The following is a 21,743-nucleotide window of genomic DNA, read 5'->3' as shown; positions in this document are numbered from 1 at the left end:
ACCTTCTAGGATGCATATGCTCTATTACTCGACAACTTCTGACACCCAACATTTTATGTTATTTCATGATTGTGGAGATTATAGCGATGATATATAAATAGGAAGTCCTCTCCGATGGGAAGGTACGCACACTTGATACATCATACTACGTGCATCCTGTTATTCATTCTACTGTTCTACTTTCTGCTCGGATGAGATACTGATTTGAGCGTCGAAGGACCTTTGCCAGAAACTCCTTCCCTGATTTTTGGGTGCTGACATATTATAGATTCGTTTAATTGTGTGTAGAAATCCTAGCGCATCAACAAGGAGTCTTCGAATCAACCCCGGCCCGAGGTCTTTGCCCAGTCAACATAGGACGAAGACCTCCGAGTTGATTCCCAACTACAGCTTACTCCTGGATTAAAAAAATAGGTCATGTGATTTAAATAAAAAATATATCGATCAAAGGAAATATATAAAAGGACCACGCAGATAATGTAATTACTTTTTTACAAGATACACAAAGAAATTGAGCGACATTTGAGATTTGAGAAAGAATAACTATGTTTAATTTAATCATATTTATCAAAAGTATGCCATCAAGCTTGTTGTTACGTTGCTTTTAATGGTATGTATGATATAACATTGGATTGGACGCAATTAACTCATCATCAATTCCACTATAATTATATTACAAAAATAATTACTATAAATATATTTTGTATACTTGTTAATAAATTTATTTTTATCTATAAGTTCGCTATACCTTGTATATAATTTAAAGATTTTAATGATAAAAGATTTAAATAGTATTATTATTTAATTTTAATGATAGAGCAAGCTAAGTAAACATATATATATGTAAGATATAGTCACTAGTACAAGATAAATCGTTTGTTTTCTCTGTATTTGAAGCTGGTCGAATGCTTAGTCAAATAGCATTTGAAAGAGAGGATTAGATGCTTGTTTACACTATCTAAAAGACGACAACTGTTAAGGATCGCCACAGATTTTCTTCTCGGTGTTTCATGTTCTTATCCATCTGAATTCTTATGTACATTAGTTTATGATTCTTTAATATGGAAAATTTTCCCTCTTCCTCCAAACTGATCATTTAATATGATTGATGCTTGAGCTTTGCATTCAACCTGAATATATATACAAATATCTGGTCAGTAATTAAAAGGAATTAAGTCATCCGATCGAAAGAAAGAAGATAATGACAAACCAATGCTTAGTGGGAAGTTTGCACACAACAGATTAATTCTCTCTCTAATCAAAGCCAAATGGAGAAAAAGTTGATCCATTTGCAAGTTTATTCTGCCCTAGCTAAATGGAGCAAATTAAACACATACGAAAACTACTTCTACTACTACTACTCATCACGTTGAAAGAAATTAAAGCAACTGATTCCAAGATGCTTACGTAGCTGAAGCAATTTCTTAGAATAATCCAAAGTTGAGTGGAGAAATCAATCACAACCACCACCACTTTGACTGCCACAAGTTAATTAATTAGGCCAACTAACTCGCCAGTGCCCCTACACCAAAGAAATTCAATAGTCACGTTAATTTTTCCACTTCTTGTTTTTATATATATATAATGTTCATGTATGTATGAGTTTAGCTGATCAAATCATAAAAACCAAGCCATGGCTGGTGGATTGGCAACTAAGTTCCCAGTGGTAAGTAAGGCATATTGTTCACTCTCGCAGACGACATTAATGATAAGGAAGAGGCCTCGCAACATCAACGGGGGTGGTTTTGTGGCCATGGATACCAGTCAAGTCATAGCTTTTTCAGTGGATGGCTGCTGCGTGCTCGGTGTTAAGGGAGAGTGCATGGTGAAGGATGGTAATGGAAATTCCATACTTTTCATTAGTAAAAAGGTAGGCAATAGGCATTTTCATTTATCTATATATATATATATATATATATATATATATATAACAGTACTCTGATATAGATATCTATAGCTAGGAGGTGTTCTACAAGCAGTTAGCTTCAACGATCAATGGAGAGGCTTCCTAATGGATTTTGATATGACAAGCAAGTTGGTCTTTACCCTACACGAGGCCAAATCTTGGCTTGTAATGAATGGGAGTGTGAAAATATTTTTGGAAGCCAAAGAGAACGGGAGAAGCTCGTGGGACTTTGAGGTGCTTGGATCTTTTACTGACAGGGCTTGCACAATCATGGACAGAAGAGGCAACGTTGTGGCAGAGGTAATTAAACGTAATATCAATCATAGTCATGTACTATAATTAATTAACCTTAGTAATAATTTATAGGTGAAAGGAGAGGAGAAGATTGCAAGCAAGGAGTTCTACAGTGTGGTGGTGCAGCCGGGCCATGACCAAGCATTTGTCATCGCTGTGATTGCCATTCTTGACTACATTAATGGGGAGTCCACTAGGTGTTGATGTCTAGGAATTTACTCTTGAGAAAGAAATACCATCGATCAGATGTTAGTGTTATATATATGTGCGTATCTAGTACTTGTTGTGTATATGTACGATCATTTGGTGGTGCAACTTAATCAATTTGACGGTTGATTATAAGTTGTTTTATTGTAGATCTTTGAGTGAGTTTTAAGTTGATATATTGTATGATGCATAAATCAACCTAGGTAAAAAGTTATGACTTTTCTATGATTATCTCCTGCATCAAAAAATTGAGCACTTTGTAAGGGTGCACTAGAGGTCAAGCGTTAAGGAAGCCTTGCTAGCAAGTATATTGACACGAAGCTTAGCTAGCCATATGGCCGAAGCTTGATAAATGGGAAGGGAATTATTGTTTGTTTGGTATCGCATATGAAAAAAGAATAATATTAAATAACTAAAATATTAAATACTTAGAAACTTTAGAATTATATATGGCGTGTGTGTGAATTGTATATATGAGCTACTTCTATTATATAATTTATAAATTATTTTCTAAATTCAAATAAATTTCTTTTATTTTGCTATTATTTAGTTTATAACATAATATGATAACGAAAAAAAAAAAAAGAATAGATGGAGCCACCGTTTGCCATCCCAAACTATTAAGGGTAAAAATCAAAATGTCATCGTTTGCCTCGCTTTAAATCAAAAAGGCACCCCCACTACCTTATAAAATGACTCAATTACTTTTCACTTTATCATTTTATTACTATCTTTCTTATATTTTCCACCTAAATAATGAATCTATGGTGCGTTGTAGCAGTTACAATTCCATAACTACTATATAATTATAGCAGTTATGACATGTAACTGTTATAACTGAACTGTTATACAATTGTTGTAGCTACGATTTCGTAGCTGCTATGTAGAAAAAAAATTAAGATTAAAATTATTCGGAACCTCCGAAAAGACTTTAAACAATATTTTTTGAGTTTGAATTCAGGTCATTATGGGTTCCACCTTTGTAGATATTTGAAAAAACTTCGATTTTGATATATTGTGCATCTCGTTATGCAACTTGAGTCAAAAGTTATGGTTTCTCAAAATTTAAAGTTTAACATTCACGTTGTACAAGCTATGAAATCGTAGCTCCTACAACTATGTGATCGCTCAGTTGTACTAATTACGAAACCGTAGCTACTAAAACTATGTGGTTGCTCAATTGTAACAGCTATAAAACTATAGTTGCTACACAGTTATAGCAGCTGCTGTTTCATAACTGCTACAACGTGAATGTTAACTCCTAAACTTTGAAAGGTCATAACTTTTGATTCGAGTTTAATCACATAACACATAATATACACTACAAGAAAACTGATATTTAGCTACGAATTATTTCGTCGCTAACATATTAATGTTCGTCGCTAACCGATATTTACGACGATAACATTTCGTCGCTAGGATCGTCGTTATAAGCTTGTCATAAACAATTATTAGCGACGATAGTTTTATGTTTCGTCGCCAATATATTAACGACATCATTAAATCGTCGCTAAAGAATTTTAATCGACGCTAATCTTATGGCGACGAATGAATATTACTCGTCGCTAAGAAATTTGTTTGTGACGAATACAATTTTTTCGTCGCAAACATGTTAGCTACGATTTCCCTTATTTCGTCGCTAATGTCATCGTAATTCATCGCTAACACATTCCATTTCGCCACAAACGACTACGGTAAACATCAATATGTTTAGTTATTAGCGACGAATTCGAACCTCTTTCGTCGCTAACAAATTAGCAACAATTTTCTTAACTTCGTCGCTAACAATCTGTTTCGTCGCTAAACCCATTTCATTTCGTCGCAAACGCTTACGATAAGGTTCGATATGTTCGAGTTGTTAGCGACAAATTTCAAAAAATTCATCGCTAACCTTCGTTTTTTAAAAAAATTGTTTTAAAAAAAAATTATACACATTTACAAACTCATACAATCATCACAACTCTAACAACAATATTCACAATAATCATAACTCTAAGAACAATATTCACAAACTTATACAAATACTAACTCTAACAACAAATTCACAAATAAACCCACAAACAACTCATACTTCATCAAAGTATAAGTTCACAAATCTAGTAACATTCACAAACAAGAGATGCAAGTACTCAACATCAATGTCTAACATCAAGTAACACAACAAATTAAGTACACAAGTAACAATCCAAATAAAATAAAAACAAGTAACAAGTTCAATACATTAAGTTCTCATCCAGAAATCCACAACATCATAATCTACAAGAAATAATTAAACTTCGCAACATCATGTTCATATCCAAAAATCCACAACATCAAAGTCTAAGAATGAGTAGGAGGAGGTGGAACCGAAGATGAATCATGGATCAAGGAATCTAATGCTCCAGGTGCCAATCGGTTAAGAATTTGTTCAAACTTATCTTGTCTTGATTTCATTGATGCTAACTCATCTTGGATGCTTGCTAATTGAACTTTGGTGTTTGCTAACTCTTCTTGAATGGATTCAAGCTTTTCACATAATGCGGTATTAGTTGATCTGATTGAGGAGGTGACATCTGAAGAAGTGAACCTAACTGGCTTTGGCCCACTTCCAAGTCCTCTAATGTATCTCGAACGAGTACCGAGGACCTAATACAAGTTTCAACATATTTAAAAATAGTACATGACTGTTTAATAAATAGTAATTGTGAATCTCTCATTTAAACTAGTTATCACTAATTCTTAACCGAAATAGCACGTAATGCCGCTTCGTTTAAACGGCAAGGAATAAGTGTGGAAACTGTGTTTGCCCAGAAAACTTCTATTATCTATGGCGAAAAGTGACAACAATTCAGTGACTAGAAAAAAACTGCTATTATCATTCACTATTCCTTTCTATCAATGAACACTGTAAAAATGAAGGTGAAATTTGTGAAAAATATAAGTAATAAAGCATGAAGTAATAAAGCTTAAGTAATAAAGTAATAAAGTAATATAAGTAATAAAGCATGAAGTAATAAAGCATAAAGTATTACCCGCATCATTAAGTTTCCAACATGTAAGTAATAAGCAAAATATACTTGTTAATTTACTCTCAAATTGCATTACTCTCAACGAAATCATGAATTTGCTTGCGTGGACTTGTAGTGGAAATCATATTAGGCTTTTGTTGTCTGGAAAGATAAAAATTTAAGTGTATCTAGAGCAGGTCAGAAAATCAACACTTCTATGAATAGCATCCAAAAAGTCCACATCAGCAAATACAGAATATCACTGAAACAAATTAATGCAGTACTCATGCACTAAATTCCTTCTCCAAATTTGCTACTGGTATCCAAGTCTTAGCAATATGATATTAGAACATGAATGCAACTTTACCAAAAAAAAATGTGATAGGATAAGAGAGTAAAATTGTAGCAAGCATCCTTGATATCACTATCATTATACTAACTACAATTAGCAAGTTCGTGTCTGCAACATTCTTTCGTATCAATTATTAAGTATGAAAGTCGATCAAACATTGCAAATGTATTAGAGCATATTTTAGTAATGAGATACAGCAGATAAAATTGAGCTGATGTAGATTTTCAAAGTGACCGAAATGTAATTAGTCATTGATTTTGTGATACTAGATATCAGATTCTCTAGGGCAGGTTGAATACGACTGTATCTACAGGTTTAGTATGTGAATAAATTTTATGTGAATACAAATTTTAGTATGGCAGGAAAGCATAAGAACGAGTATCGCGGACCTGATCACAAACTGTATCTGCAATTTCGACTACATTGATGACCTCTTCTGGATTTTATGTTTGAATACACTCATCACGTAGTCTCACCATATCATCCTAGAAAAAATAAACATGTTAAAAATATCATAAAACATAATTATACACAGTTAAGAACATATTCACTAAATAAGGGCATAACATACATATGCAGTTTTGGCCGTCTCATCAATCCATCCTTTTGACGAGCTATAATGAGTTTCATTAAAAACAGTAATCCGATCTTTTCTTTGTAACTGATCGGTCTGAAAAAAAAATTGTTAATTTTTAATCAACAAACAATATATGAAAACTATAAAAGTAGCACTTATACCATCGTAACTATATTGAATGAATGATTTAGAACCTCTGCGATGGTTATATGGGAGTTTCCCTCGATTTTCAACATTTATGGTAGATCGTTTCTACAACACAAAATTTCGTATAAATAAAATAATAGTTATAGAACAAATAATTAAATTTTTATATAAAAAAGACATTTATTATAGAATGAGTTACCTAAAATGCCTCAGATTCAAACAAAGTACACATATAGTCCCAATCATCTTGAGTCTCACAAAACTCGATCGGAATATGTTGTTGGCGCTTAGCAGGAGGAAGGTGTGATAGCTTCTTATAATGGTTATGCATTTTGGTTCTATTATCTCTATACCGTGAACTTATTAATCAGTCAATCTCTTTTATGACTGACGATGCACCCTCCTGAAAATTGATATCAAAAGCAGCTTGAAAAAAAATAAATTTATTTTGCATATGGTTAGTAATAAAGGAGTGGTTATAAATATGTTGAATTACTTGTACTTACTGATAATCGATCATATATCATCCTTTTGTTATCAGCAGGAGCATGCTTCCAACTCTTAACTTGTAAGGGAGCAAACTTCTTTACCGAGAGACCTAACTCGGTCATAAATGAAGCTGTGTTTGGGCCAATTGGATATCCATCGCTCTAACGAAAAGTAATAGGTAATCTACCCTGGGCAGAGATCTGGCGTCGCAGCCGATCAGAATTTGTGCCACGTGTCTCCCTACGTAGCGGTAGGCCTGTAGATGCAAAAGTGTTAACAATTAATAAATTAAATACACAAACAAAAATTTTGTAATTTAAATATAAAACAACTAACCATTACTAGAAGAACTACCATCAGTCGGTGTCTGCATAACTGGTAGATGCTCAATCCTCTTGGGCGGCATGACTGTCACATAATCATCATGTATAAATCAACAAACAAATATTCATCAACATATATATGTATCTCCAATTCTTTAACATTATCTTATATAAATGAATTAAAAATGAAATAAAACATACATACCATGTAAATAAAAATTAATCACTATCATCATCTGAAAGAGATATTTGATCATCTGCTTCACTATCAATTTCAGTATCTTCATCTTCATCATTAAGAAAACTTTGAGCATCCCTAGTTGGCTCAACTTGTACATTTGACATATTTATATGTTGATCCTCAACATCTAATCTACAAAGTTGGGATATCTCTAAGTCGTCACCAACTACTGAAGTTGCTTCATTAGAAGAAATTTCTTGGTTAGTCTCAATATTGAAATTATTTCCGGATTCAATTTCTTCAGATACTTCATCAATTTCAGTTACTTCGTATATTTCTCGATGTTGAACCTTTTGTACTACCTTCCAATGACCTCCACGCTTTATATCATTTAAATAATAAACTTGATTTGCTTGGTTAGCCAAAATGAATGGGTCATCAGTGTACCATGTTTTAGAAGTGTCAATACATAAGAGACCAAACTCTTCAACCATTGATTTTTTTTTTTGGATTACATTGGAACCATTCACACCAGAATAATTGTACTTTATACTTGAAAGAGTAAAATAGTTGAATAACATCCTTTAACACTCCAAAAAAATCCAAATTGTCACCATCATCAGATGATCATACGCTAACCCCACTATTTTGAGTAGTTCTACGAGAATCATGGGACCTTGTATGATATCGAATACCATTTACAATGCAGGCGTCATAGAGCTAAACTTCAACATCAGGTCTCATTGCTAAATAATACAACTCCTTTGTGATTTCTGAATTTGTTAAATTCTTTAACTTTATCATTCTTTCCCTAAACCATTGTGGAAAATCTCTCTCATGATATTGGAGAAGTTAATTTGAATGAATTTTATGTGACAAAAGTTGTAGATGTTCACTGCATAAATAAATATTTAAGTCATAATTTTATAATGAAATATAAACAATAAAATTACATAATGTAAAAACTTACTTTCTATATTGGTCAACTTCTTTACAATTGTTGAGAATATACCAATGTGCTTTCTTATACAAAGCCAAAGGTAATTTCAAATTATGTTGGTTGACAAACACTCTTGCTTGTTGTGAGAAAACACTTAAATTGCATGCTACTAGTTGAACATCTTTGTTTCGTTCTGGCCTACTAAATCTTGTCTCAATTTGACTCATATATAAAGAACTGAAAGTCAATGCCTCATTTATAATATACCCCTCTGCAATAGATCCTTCAGGTCTGGCTTTATTCTGAACATATTTTTTTAGTCTGCCTAAATATCGTTCAAAAGGATACATCCATCGTGACGAAACAGGTCCAGCTAACATGGCTTCACGGGGTAAATGAACTGCCAAATGAACCATAATATCAAAAAATGCTGGAGGAAATATTCTTTCCATCTTGCACAATATGAAAACTATTTCCTCCTCCATTTTATATAAATCCGCTATGTGTAAAGATCTTGCAGTTATCTTTTTGAAAAAATCACATAACTCAATTAGTGTGCCACATATAGCTTTTGGGAAGAATTTACGTACAACAGTTGGAAGTATTCTTTACAACAAGACATGGCAATCATGTGATTTTAGTCCATGTAACTTTCCATCATCTACATTCACATTTCTAGATATATTAGCAGCATATTCATCAGGAAACTTCACGGATTTTAAAAATTGACAAAATGCACGTCTTTCTTCCAATGTCAACGTGTAACTTGCATATGGTTTACTGAACTTGTCTCCAACTTTCTTTAAATGCAATTCACTTCTAATCCCCATATCTTGCAAGTCTAACCTTGCTTTAAATGTATCCTTTGACTTTCCATCTATATTGAATAATGTGTCAACCAAAGCATCACAAATGTTTTTTTCAATGTGCATCACATCTAAGTTGTGTCTCAACTTTAAATCTGGCCAATACTTTAACTCAAAAAATATAGACTTCTTTACCCAATTTGTATCATCCAAAGATCATTGTCATTTTTTACTTAATGTAGGATGCTTACTAAATGTCACCTGAGGTAATGTATCTAACTGTGCTAAAATATCATAACCACTAACTCTTCGTGATGGTCCTTCTTGTTCAACCTTTCCATTGAAATTCTTATTTCTACGCCATGGGTGTTGCACATTCAAGAATCGACGGTGGCATGTATAACATATTTTACTCCATAATCTTTGAGATTTAGTTTCAACTGCACATACTGGACATGCTTTATAACTCTTTGTGCTCCATCCAGATATTGTTCCATATGTTGGAAAGTCATGAATAGTCCACATCACAGCAGCATGCAATCGAAATACTTGTTCAGTCGATGCATCATATGCTTCCACCCCATCATCCCATAGCTCCTTCAGTTCGTTGATCAAAGGTCGTAAGTATAGATCTATCTCTTTCCCAGGTGATTTAGGCCCAGAAATTAAAAGAGAAATAATCAAATATGATGGCTTCATTATTTTCCATGGTGGCAAATTATAATTCACAAGTATAATAGGTCATATACTATAAGCATTTGACATATTTCCAAATGGATTAAAACCGTCTATATCCAACCCTAAGCGAATATTTCGTGGATCACTAGAAAATATTTCATGTGATGTGTCAAATTCTTTCCATGATTCACTATCTGCTGGATGCCTTAATACACCATCTATTTCAACCCATTTTTCTTTATGTCATCTCATATCTTTTGCTGTATGTTTCGTAATAAACAACCGCTTAAGTCTGGGCTTCAAAGGAAAATATCGAAGAATTTTCTGAGCATTCTTTTTCTTATTCATCCCATCATACTTGTATCTAGGCTCCTTGCACACCGGACATGTATCCTTTTTCTCATGCTCACCCCAAAATAATATACAATCATTCTTACATGCATGTATCTTCTCATATGTCAATCCTAACTCTTTTAACATTTTCTTTGCTTCATAATGAGAGTTTGGAATCACATTCAATTTGGGAAATGCCTCTTGCAATAACTGAAGTAACATATCAAAAGATTTATTGCTCCAGCCATTTAACACCTTCACATACATTAACTTAACCAAAAAAATGAATACAGAAAAATTAGTACAAGTGTGATACAACTCTTTTTGTGCTTCTTCAAACATTGAGCTATAACTTCCTCTAATATTTTCTGCATTCATGTTTTCATTAATATCATCTAATTGAGGCCTAATGGTATTGATATTTTCTGCATTTCTTAAATCAGTGAACATGTCTTGAAAATCATCTTCTTCAAAATCACAATCAAGTCCCTCTTCATTAACAATATTTATATTAACAGATGATGTAGAAGCCTCACCATGAAAATTCCAGACTTTGTATAATTTGTCAAATCCCCACCTATAAAGATGTCCTCGAACATAATCCAACTCATATTTAAATAAATTACCACACCTTCGACATGGACAACGAATATTAGATAAATTTAAATTTATCATATAATTCTCTGCCACCTTTAAAAACTGATTTAACCCATTTATATATTCAGGGCTAATCCGATTCTCAAGCATTATCCAACTTTTATCCATATTTATAAAACCAGGTTAAACATATAAAAATCATATTATTTAATAAATAACTCTTATAAATAAGTTTGATGATAAATTTCAATGAAATTAATAAGCAACTTACATTAAATAACTTAAATTAATTAATGACATCAAAATAACTAAAAAAATTATCAACTACATAGCTTCCAAGAGAAGTTCAAGAGTAATTTGGTTAAACATGATCCATCGAGGCAAAATAAGTACATATCTCTTGTTCTTCAAAATAAATACATATCTCAAGTGGAAACATGAATTTGGTTATAGCATGTTGAAGTTATTTTGATGCTTGATATGTACTCTTACTATAAGCGAGAGCTACAGGAACAAAAAATTGAGGATGGGAAGGGATTGCTTATAGTGTGTATAGGTTTCAATGGTTATTTAAAATTTCCATGATATCCTCAAGTTATCAAAAACCATTATCTTAATTTTGGGGCATTTCTGACTTTCAATCTCAGCCATTAAGAAAATCCTTTGGTCTAGCAAATTGGGAAACTCATGTGGTTCAATGACAACCTGTCTGGATCAACCAAATAAACTAGGTCCCCTTGGCTTTTGGGTAATTTCAAAACTATAACAGAACCCAACCAATCAGAGGAGCGGTTTTGATTTTTCAGGTCAGACTAGCAAAGTCAATCCAGTTCTAGCTTTTGATAACTATGTGAGAAAGTACTGCAAAAATGCTTCAAAAATTGTCTATGTGAGAAAGTACTGCAAAAAATAGTTTTCTACTGCAGAATTTTCCATGGTATTATTCATGATATCCATTTGTTGGTTCAATTCAGAATTTCTAAAATTAAGTTTTGGCTTTTGTGAATGTGAATTCAGCATTAAATTATTCTTGCTGGGAAAAAGCACAAAATATCACAAAACTTGAGCTTCCTTCACTAATTATCTTTGATTTTTGTGGCTCATTGGCATGAATTTGTCTTCTAAAACTTTCTGTGTATTTAAATGAAAAAATAAATGCATTTATCCTACACTAGAAATACCTTTTCTTATTTTTATTCTCTCTTTGCACATCCAAGATATTGGAGCATCTACTCTACTGTTTTGTGACTGTGAATTTACTGAATGTAAATTTACCAAACTCAATGTAGTAAGGAATGACAACAAATGTGCAGAATTATATATGTAACATTTAGCTGCTTTATATTGCATTGTAAAAGTAGCCAATCAGATAGTACTTAAGAGATATTCTTTATCTTTGATTCAAAATTTAAGAGCAAGATAATTTTGGTAAAATGAAAAACAAGACAAGCACACTTCTAACAAGATCATATAACTGGTAACGAGTATTAGAAGAAACAACAAGGAAAACACCTGTGAATCAAAAGGAGGTTACTGTTAGTAATTAGCCTTATTGAGGGGCATGTCTGAGATTTACCTGCATGTACTGAAGAAAACCAAATACTGCTTTTATGGTATATTAATTGAGAGCATAGAGTGACATGCAGTATTGGCTAAAAATGCATCACTGTCAAATAGTAGCCCTGTTAAATCATGCATTTACTGGTTTGTGAATGTCAGATTGTTTGCGAGTCTTTTGAGGAAGCTAGTATTGGCTTATTACCAGTTGTTTCACATAGGGAATGACTGCTAAAGAAAATTACGAAAAGCTTGAATGCAGTTCCATGCATAAAACTATATATGCTTGTAAACGTGTTAATAATGAGAAAAATGATTACTAATGTTGGATACATATAGTAACCTTGATAGCTTGTAGCATTAGAACATTGAAAATTCAGAGTTAATGGAAGTTTGTTAAAAAGCATACCCCAGAGAGCAGCACTTTTAATCATGGGTGGAACTGAAATATCGTCTTCTTTTTTGTTTACACTCCTGTACATGGGAGATATAGCATAAATGATGCATCATAAGGTAGAAGCACTAGTGGTGTAGGAGATTTGAATGTTGCATTTGATTCTTTGATTTTAATGGGATAGGTGTATCAAGTGCAAGGACACAAAAATATATTTACTAGGCAGTCATAATATTAGTTACCAATTGTACCAAACAATCAGGTTCAAATCATGCATTATTAGATTATAAAATCAAAAAGAGAAGCAAACAATTTTTTATCTTAAAAGAAAAGCTCACAAACATTTTTTTGAACATAGTCACTCTAGTCATTCAGCGAATCTAAAGAAGATCTTGTAATGCTATGGGTTCCATTTTCACCAGTGTAGTAGGGAGTAAAGTTAAAGACATGCTATAGATATATCTTGAACACCAAGCGCTGCCAACCATAGACAAAACAAGAATCCCATGAGTAAGAGATGCAGATCTAGGATCAACTATTTGAAGGTGGTGCAAATAGTTTAGGAAAACACATCTCAGATAAAATTCGATTTTTTTTGTTTAGGAAAACAACAAATTCGACTGCCAGAGGCAAGCTCATCCAGAATCTCCCAAACCAAACAACACCAGGGCATCTCCCAAACCCAACCTTTCGATCCAAACTTTCTCAACACAAATAAATCCATCAAGAACCACCCGCTAGGGACATCCTAACATCAGAATCACTGAGTCTAACAACGGGAGAACGAAAAGCAAAATCCAGTGGCACTCACCTACAAGTGCGGAAACACGGAGAGAAAGCCTTGATCTTACGGAGAGCTCGAAGAAGGCGGCCGAGACGTCACCGAAGCCGGAGCAAGAGCAGAAGTCACCGGAGCCGGAGCAGGAAAGAAGGAGGATTCGTCAAACACGGTGGCGTCGGAGGAGAAGAAGAGATCGCGCACCCAAACCCAAACCCTAAAACCTTATCGCGGCATCATCGGAGGAGAAGAAGAGAGCGCACATGGAGAAGCAGCAGCGAGCGGGCGGAGAAGAAGAGAGCACGAAGGAGAAGAGAACGCGCGGAGTAGAAGAAGAGGATCGCGATGCGGAGGAGAAGAAGATATCGCGGCAGATTTGGGGAAATGCCGATTCGGGGGATAAGGTTAGGTATTAGCGACGATATTCTGATTTGTGATTTTTCCGCAAATAATAAGGATTAGCGGCGAATTGTTATAATTTCGTCGCTAATAAATAAGATTAGCGGCGAATTATCTAATTCGTCGCTAATCCTTATTTATTAACAAATCAAAATAATTACATATTAATGGCGATTAACATAATTCATCGTTAATACTAAAATGTTAGCGGCGACCATGCTAACTTCGTCGCAAATATAATGACCTTGTAAAAAAATTAATTTTTAATATTATTATTTGCGACGAAATTACGTTCCGCCGCTAATAGTCTATTTTTGCTACAAACGACTATTTCGTCTCTAATATTTCGTCACTATTTTACTGTTTTCTTGTAGTGATATCTGATGCGGTGCTAAGGGGGGAGGCCCCACCCCGTTGCCAGGGTGGAGGTCAGTGTCATGGTGGAGGTCGGAGTCAAGGTGGTCAAATGTCCCTATACCACTGCCCGATCAGGGAGCACACTCGCCCGATCGGGATAATGAAGACCCGATCCGACATCATAACAGTTCGGCGGGGTGCCGAGCTTCCGACGCTCAGAAAGGCTGCCAGGTATCTGCAAGGGCACGTCGAGCGACTTCCCCGCTCGACCTTATATAGAGCTACAAGAACGGAGCGGATTTACGACTAAGCTACACAGAAACAAAAGGGCGACCTAGCGGCTTTCTAGCTCGTCTGGATAATGGCTTATGGATCAAGACAGCGGAAGCGTTGGTTGAGCGGCCTTTCTGCTTGGCCAGATAACACACTCGTCCGAGCAGAAAGTAAAAAATCCGAGCTGAGCGGTTACCCCTCGAGAGGCTATCCCGCTCAGCCTAGTAAAAGACACTGCTAGCTGGATATTATCTTTTTGGGAGTATGTGCCGCTTATAGGCGACATGGTCAGCGGCTGGTTCAGACAGAAGATCGTACGGTAGAAGTTTCCAATGTCACTTTAGAGATATGTTCGGCTCGTTAAGGTGTTGTGTCAGGGACACTTTACTGATACATCTTTTTAGAGAAAGCTTTGAGAAGCGTGCATGCCTTGGGAAGCATGCACACGTACTATAGGAACCCTATATAAAGGGTTCCCAGGGCGTAGCATAACTGGGGGCGCATGGTTTCGTGACCGAAAGGTCCAGGGTTCGATCCTCGGGGTGTCATTGCCTGGGGTTAACGTCCCGACTATGCGCTTTCAGCTGTGTACCTGCATTTACCTCTCTCCATAACCGTGGGACCGGCTCTAGGGGGCCGCTGATGTGGCGGTTCCACATTTTTTTTTCCTATATAAAGGGGGTCCAAGCTTCAGTGGAAGTATGCGATAATCTATTGTTGTTGCTACTGTTCTCTACTTTGCTTTGCTTCCACACACCGTCGGTAACTAACTTGAGCGTCGGAGGGCCATCGCCGGGGACCCCTTCCCTGACTCGACACTAATGCAGTTGTGGTTGCAGGATAGCGAGGAGTCAAAACACAATCAATCAGAGCGCCACATCCCCAGCTTCCGTCACCTCGACTATCGGACAAAATCATATTTGGTGTCGTCTGTGGGAACGCAACCTACATCTGAGTCGAGAGGATGGAAGACGCTGGACGACTTCACACAGTGACACTCACCCAAGAATAGCTCGACCTACTCGTGCAAGCCCGAGAGCAGAAAATAGTCGAGCAACAACAACAGAAGGCGCTAGCTGATCGGTAAGCGCAGCAAGCTACGTCCGCAGCAGGAGGCCAAGCAGCACAGGAGGACCGCCCGGAGCAACTATCTATTTGGGGGCAGAATAGGTTGTTGATCTGCACGCAAGGAGAGGCGCCACCCGCGTCCATACCTTTCCATCGGGCACTATTCCAAACACCCTCGAAGATAGCTCAAGCCAACCAAGAGCTGGGATCTTCTTCAGACGAGGAGCCCGTTAGGGACGCACGGAAGGGGAAGGCACCTTGAGGCAACGCATCTCCTGAGCGGATCAACTGCCAGTTCTCCGAAGACATATTGAGAGATCCTCTCCCTAAGCACTACACCCCCTTAGCAATCGGGTCCTACAACGGGGCGACCGATCCAGATGATTATCTGAATAGGTTCGATAATGAAGTCACACTCCACCAGTACACGAATAGGGTAAAATGCCGAGTCTTCCTCACCACACTCTCCGGATTGACGCAACGCTGGTTCAGAAGGCTGCCGAACGGATCAATATGAAGCTTTCAAAGACTTCCGAACGACCTTCTTACACCATTTTACGAGCAGCAGACGATACCAAAAGAGTCAGCCTATTTTCCTTGAAGCAAGGGTCGAGAGAAACTATGTGAGCCTATATTCAGCGCTTCAATCAGGTGGCCATGGATATTCCTTCGGTCTCATCCGAGACCATGATGAATGTATTCACTCAAGGGCTCGTCGAGGAAGACTTCTTTCAATCATTCATAAGGAAGCCACCCAGAGATTATGATTACATGGTCAAAAAGGCCAATGAGTACATCAACATGGAAGAAACCCAAGCGGCTAGAAGGAATGAGACGCTAGCTGAGCATTCAGCGCCAAACGAACGCCGACCGATGAGCAACCATCAGCCACCGAGGGGGCCAAGAGCCGAAGGAGAGAGGCCACATCAGGAGACAAGGGTGCATGTCGCTTCTGGTCGGCCAAAAACATCAAAGGGCAAAGTATGAACACCTATGTTTTGCTCTTTCCACCAGTCCGCGTCACACAACACACGCGACTGTCGAGGATTGACGCCTATAGTCAGTCGATCGGCTCAGCAAAGCTACCGCCGTCAATCTCCCTCTCCTGACCGGCAACACAGACATCAATCCACTGGGCAATGAGCTGCGGGAAGATCACCCGAGCGACAACACCAACAAAGAGAGAACGTCGAGCCCGTCCGGGGCCTCAACGATCGAAGCAGGTCCTCCGCTCGGGAGGAAGAGAACCGAAGCAATACCGCTCTGGGAGAAATAAACATCATCGCCGGTGGTCCGACCAGCGGTGATTCCAATCGAGCCCGGAAGTCGTACGCACGATGATTGGAGATACATGCAGTGGGATGCAGCCAAGAGAAGGCGAGCGGTCCCAAGATCAGCTTCGGACCCCGAGACTTAGAGGGAGTCGAGATCCCTCACGATGACACCTTGATCATCCGCGCGGTGATTGCTAATTATACCATTCACCGTATCTTTGTTGACACAGGGAGCTCAGTGGACATCATTTTCAAGAAAGAGTTCGATCAGCTGCAGATCGATCGGGCCGAGCTGTTACCTATGACGACCCCACTGTACGGATTCACCAGTAATGAAGTATTGTCGATTAGCCAAACAAGATTGGTCATTTCACACGGAGAAGAACCGCTCAGGAGGGCTAGGACCATGAACTTCATCGTGGAAGATGCCCCCTCAACCTACAACATCATCCTGGGCCAACCGACCCTCAATGAGTTCCGGACAGTAGTCTCTACCTACTGTCAAAAGATCAAGTTCCCAGTGGATGACTGGGTAGGGGAGGTCAAGGGCGATCAACTTGCCCTCGGCGTTGCGATGTTGAGATGGTCAAAATCGAAGCTAGGTCCGTCCGGAAGACTCCACAGCTAGAGGTCAATACTGTTATGGAAAAATTGCCTGCCCTAATCTATGAAGAGAAAGAGGAAGTCCAAATCCATCCTCGCTGAGCGGAGGCAAGCCGAGCAGAAGGCGGAGCTAATCACCTGTCTCCAATAAAACCATGATGTGTTTGCATGGTCAATGCATGAGCTGCCCACTGTTGGTTGCTACTCGGAAAGCCTAGAGGTTCCACTGTACAAAATTTTTGTACAAAGGTCTGAACCTTTTCCTAGCTACCATGTGTTCTTTTAAATTAAATTTTGGATCGCCTGCGGAACTTAACACGTTTGATCCAAAACTTAATCTATTCATTCTTTTAGGTTTTGACTTGGGTCTCCTGCGGAACTTAACACGTTCGACCCAAATCACCTTAAGTTATTAATTCCATTAAATATTAATTTCCATAATCGGTTCCCAGTACTGACGTGGCGAGGCACATGGCCTTATTGGATATGAGAGCAACCACCACCGACTAGACAAAATCTTTTATAGAAAGCTAATATTTAATTTCCTAAAATAACTTTAGGTTAACCGAAAAGAACAATCAAATCACAAGGAAAAGAAAAACAAAAGAACACTATATCGAAAACAAATTCGAAACTCTAGAATCGTATGCCTCTTGTATTTAGTATTATTTCCAAAAATAACTAGTATGATGCGGAAAGAAAAATTACTAGTTATACCTTTTAGAAAAAACCTCTTGATCTTCTACCGTATTCCTCTTCTAACCTCGGACGTTGTGTGGGCAACGATCTTCCGAGATGAGAACCACCAAGCACCTTCTTCTTCCTTGCAAGTTTCGGCCATCAAAACTTCTTCTAGGATGAAGAGGTTCGGCCACCACCACCATGCTCCAAGGGATGCTAGAAAAGAGGCTTCTTTTCTTTCCTTCTTCTCCTTCTTAGATCCGGCCACCAAAGCTAACTCCACCATGAGAAAGTTTCGGCCACACAAAGGAGAGGAAAGAAAAGAAAGGGCCGGCCACCACCCAAAGAAGAAAAGAGGGAGAAAAATAAATAGAGACATTCACCTTGAAGTCTCCTCTACCCCCTCTTTTATAATCCTTGGTCTTGGCAAATAAGGAAAATTTAATAAAAACTTCCTTAATTCTTTTGCCATTAAAAAGAAAAATTTATTTAATTAAAAATAATTTTTCTTTTCTATTTGTAATGGTCGGCCACCTTAATCCCTTTAATCAAGGAAATTTTAATTCACACAAGAATTAAAACTTCCTAATTTGCTTCCGGAAATTTATAAAAATTTCTCAAATAATTTTTCCCTTCATGGTGGTTAATAAAAAGGAAATTTAATAAATTAAAATCTTTCTTTTAAACATGTGGATAAAAAGAAAGTTATCTCTAAAAAATTAAAATCTCTCTTAATCTACAAATAAGGAAAGATATCAAATCTTTTCTTAATCTTTTGTAGAAACTAATAAAAGAGAATTATTAATTTTAAACTCTCTTTTAAATCATGAACATGATTAAAAAGAAAAGTTTTCTTAAAATTTAAAATCCTCCTTTAATCAACAAATAAGGAAAGATTTCAAATTTTAAACTCTCTTTTAAACATGTAGATGATTTACAAATAAGGAAAGTTTTTACCAAAAATTAAAACCATCCTTTTAAACTACAAATAAGGAAAGAGATTAATCTCTTCTCTTAATCTTTTGTAGAAAGCTATAAAAGGAAATTTTTAATTTTTAAACTCTCTTTTAAAATCATGATATCCACATAATAAATAATTTTAATAAAAATCCTTTTTAATATTCTAGTGGTCGGCTACCTAAGCTTGGGACCCAAGCTTTGGCCGGCCACCTACATGGCTCATCCACTTGGTCTTGGCCGGCCCTAGCTTGGGTTCCAAGCTAGCTTGGCCGGCCCCATTGGATGGGTAAGAAGATGGGTATGTGGTGGGTATAAATCTCTATATACAAGAGGCTACGATAAGGACCGAGAGGAGGAATTGGTTTTGGTCTCCCGATGAAATTAAGCATCCCGTGTTCGCCCTGAACACACAACTTAATTTCATCAATAATAATTCATTCCACTAAAGAACTATTATTGAACTACCGCACCAATCCCAAATTACATTTTGGGCTCCTTCTTATTATGAGTGTGTTAGTCTCCCTGTGTTTAAGATAACAAATGTCCACTAATTAAGTAAGTTACTGACAACTCACTTAATTAATATCTAGCTCCAAGAGTAGTACCACTCAACTTCATCGTCATGTCGGACTAAGTCCACCTGCAGGGTTTAACATGACAATCCTTATGAGCTCCTCTTGGGGACATTCTCAACCTAGATCACTAGGACACAGTTTCCTTCTATAATCAACAACACACACTATAAGTGATATCATTTCCCAACTTATCGGGCTTATTGATTCATCGAACTAAATCTCACCCATTGATAAATTAAAGAAATAAATATCAAATATATGTGCTTGTTATTATATTAGGATTAAGAGCACACACTTCCATAATAACTGAGGTCTTTGTTTCTTTATAAAGTCAGTATAAAAGAAACGACCTCTAATGGTCCTACTCAATACACTTTAAGTGTACTAGTGTAATTATATAGTTAAGATAAACTAATACCTAATTACACTACGACCTTCAAATGGTTTGTTCCTTTCCATCTTGGTCGTGAGCTACTGTTTATAATTTATAAGGTACTGATAACATGATCCTCTGTGTGTGACACCACACACCATGTTATCTACAATATAAATTAATTGAGCAACTACATTTATCACAGATGTAGATATTTGACCAATGTGATTCTTATTTCTAGATAAATATTTATACCAAAAGCTAGGCTTTTAGTATACACTCTAACACCCACATCTCCCCAAACGTAGCTCAGCATGAGCTACATGTCTGACCGGAGGCTCGTCCGGTAAAGCAACGCAAAAGGGATTTCAATGCCGAACAAAACCTGATCATTCGAGCGGAGGTAGAAAAGTTGTTGCAGGTCGGACACGTGAGGAAAGTTCAGTTCCCAAGCTGGCTCGCCAATGTCGTCCTCGTCTCCAAACTAGGCAACAAATGGTGAGTCTGCATCGACTTCTACGACCTGAACAAGGCATACCCGAAGGACTTCTACCCGCTACCTTGGATCAACGAGATGGTGGACTCCACTGCGAGATGCGAGCTGATCTCCATGCTAGATGCCTACCAGGATTATCATTAAGTGATGCTCACTCGCGAAGATCAAGAAAAGGCTAGCTTCATTACGGCCGACGGTACGTATTGCTACAATGTCATGTCGTTCGGACTCAAGAATGTCGGAGCCACTTATTAAAGATTGATGAACAAAGTATTCAGATAGTAGATCGGTCGTAATATGGAGGTATACGTAGATGATATCCTGATAAAATCCCTCCGAGCGGCTGACCTATATGCAAATATTGAGGAGACCTGCCAGACACTCAAGACTTGTGGAATAAATCTGAACCCAAGTAAGTGTCTATTCGACGCAAAGAGCGGGCGTTTCCTCGGCTACATCGTAACCAAGCGGGGCATCGAGGCAAACCCGATCAAAATGAAAGCGTTGCAAGACATACCCCCACCCCGCAACTTGAAGAAACCTCAGCGGTTGACCAGTCAGATCATGGTGCTATCCAGATTCATCTCCAAGTCATCCGATCAGAGCTTGCCATTCTTCAAAATACTGCGTCGGGTGACAAAATTTCAATTGGACAAGGAGTACGACAAGGCATTCGAGGAGCTCAAAGAATACCTCAACTCCCTACCTATCCTAACCAAGCCATGTGTTGGCGAGCCGCTCTGAATCTACTTATCGTCTACAGAGCATACGGTCGGTTCAGCATTAGTTAGGCAGAGTGACGAGGAACAATCAGTGTAAATTTTAAGTCATATATTAAAATATGTTGAGTCTCACTACACTGGTCTTGAGAAGTTGGCTTATGCTTTAGTGCTCGCCGCTTGGAGTCTTCGCCTGTACTTCCTCGCTCACTCTATAATCGTGATGACCAACAGTCCCTTGGGGAGAGTACTTCTCAATCCCGAGGCATCCGAATGGCTGATCAAATATACAACGGAGCTCAACGAGTTTGACATCCAATATCAACCCCGAACTGCCATCAAAGCACAGTCCTTGGCGGATTTCGTCACCAAGGTACAGAGCCTAGAGCCAGAACCCATGTGGAGGATATATGTGGATG

The 21,743-nt window shown here is 37.4% G+C and overlaps 1 protein-coding gene across 1 annotated transcript; it reads left to right on the top strand.

Moving 5' to 3' along the window:
- Window positions 1–1,612: 1,612 nt before the first annotated feature.
- Window positions 1,613–2,631, top strand: LOC122053980 (protein LURP-one-related 6-like). The gene is made up of 3 exons (XM_042615860.1): window positions 1,613–1,870; window positions 1,958–2,206; window positions 2,273–2,631. The coding sequence occupies exons 1-3, from the start codon at window positions 1,634–1,636 to the stop codon at window positions 2,402–2,404; spliced, it is 618 nt and encodes a 205-aa protein (XP_042471794.1). The 5' UTR covers window positions 1,613–1,633; the 3' UTR covers window positions 2,405–2,631.
- Window positions 2,632–21,743: the final 19,112 nt, after the last annotated feature.

This window comes from Zingiber officinale, chromosome 3A (assembly GCF_018446385.1).
Source record: "Zingiber officinale cultivar Zhangliang chromosome 3A, Zo_v1.1, whole genome shotgun sequence".
Lineage (NCBI taxonomy): Eukaryota > Viridiplantae > Streptophyta > Magnoliopsida > Zingiberales > Zingiberaceae > Zingiber > Zingiber officinale.
The sequence above is the reverse complement of the archived record's forward strand: the minus strand, read 5'-3'. Positions and strand labels throughout refer to the sequence as shown.

Coding starts and splice junctions, on each gene's coding strand:
- LOC122053980 (XM_042615860.1), top strand. CDS start 1,634: ATGGCTGGTGGATTGGCAACTAAGTTCCCAGTGGTAAGTAAGGCATAT. Junction 1,871..1,957: donor TACTTTTCATTAGTAAAAAG/GTAGGCAATAGG, acceptor AGATATCTATAG/CTAGGAGGTGTTCTACAAGC. Junction 2,207..2,272: donor GAGGCAACGTTGTGGCAGAG/GTAATTAAACGT, acceptor AATAATTTATAG/GTGAAAGGAGAGGAGAAGAT.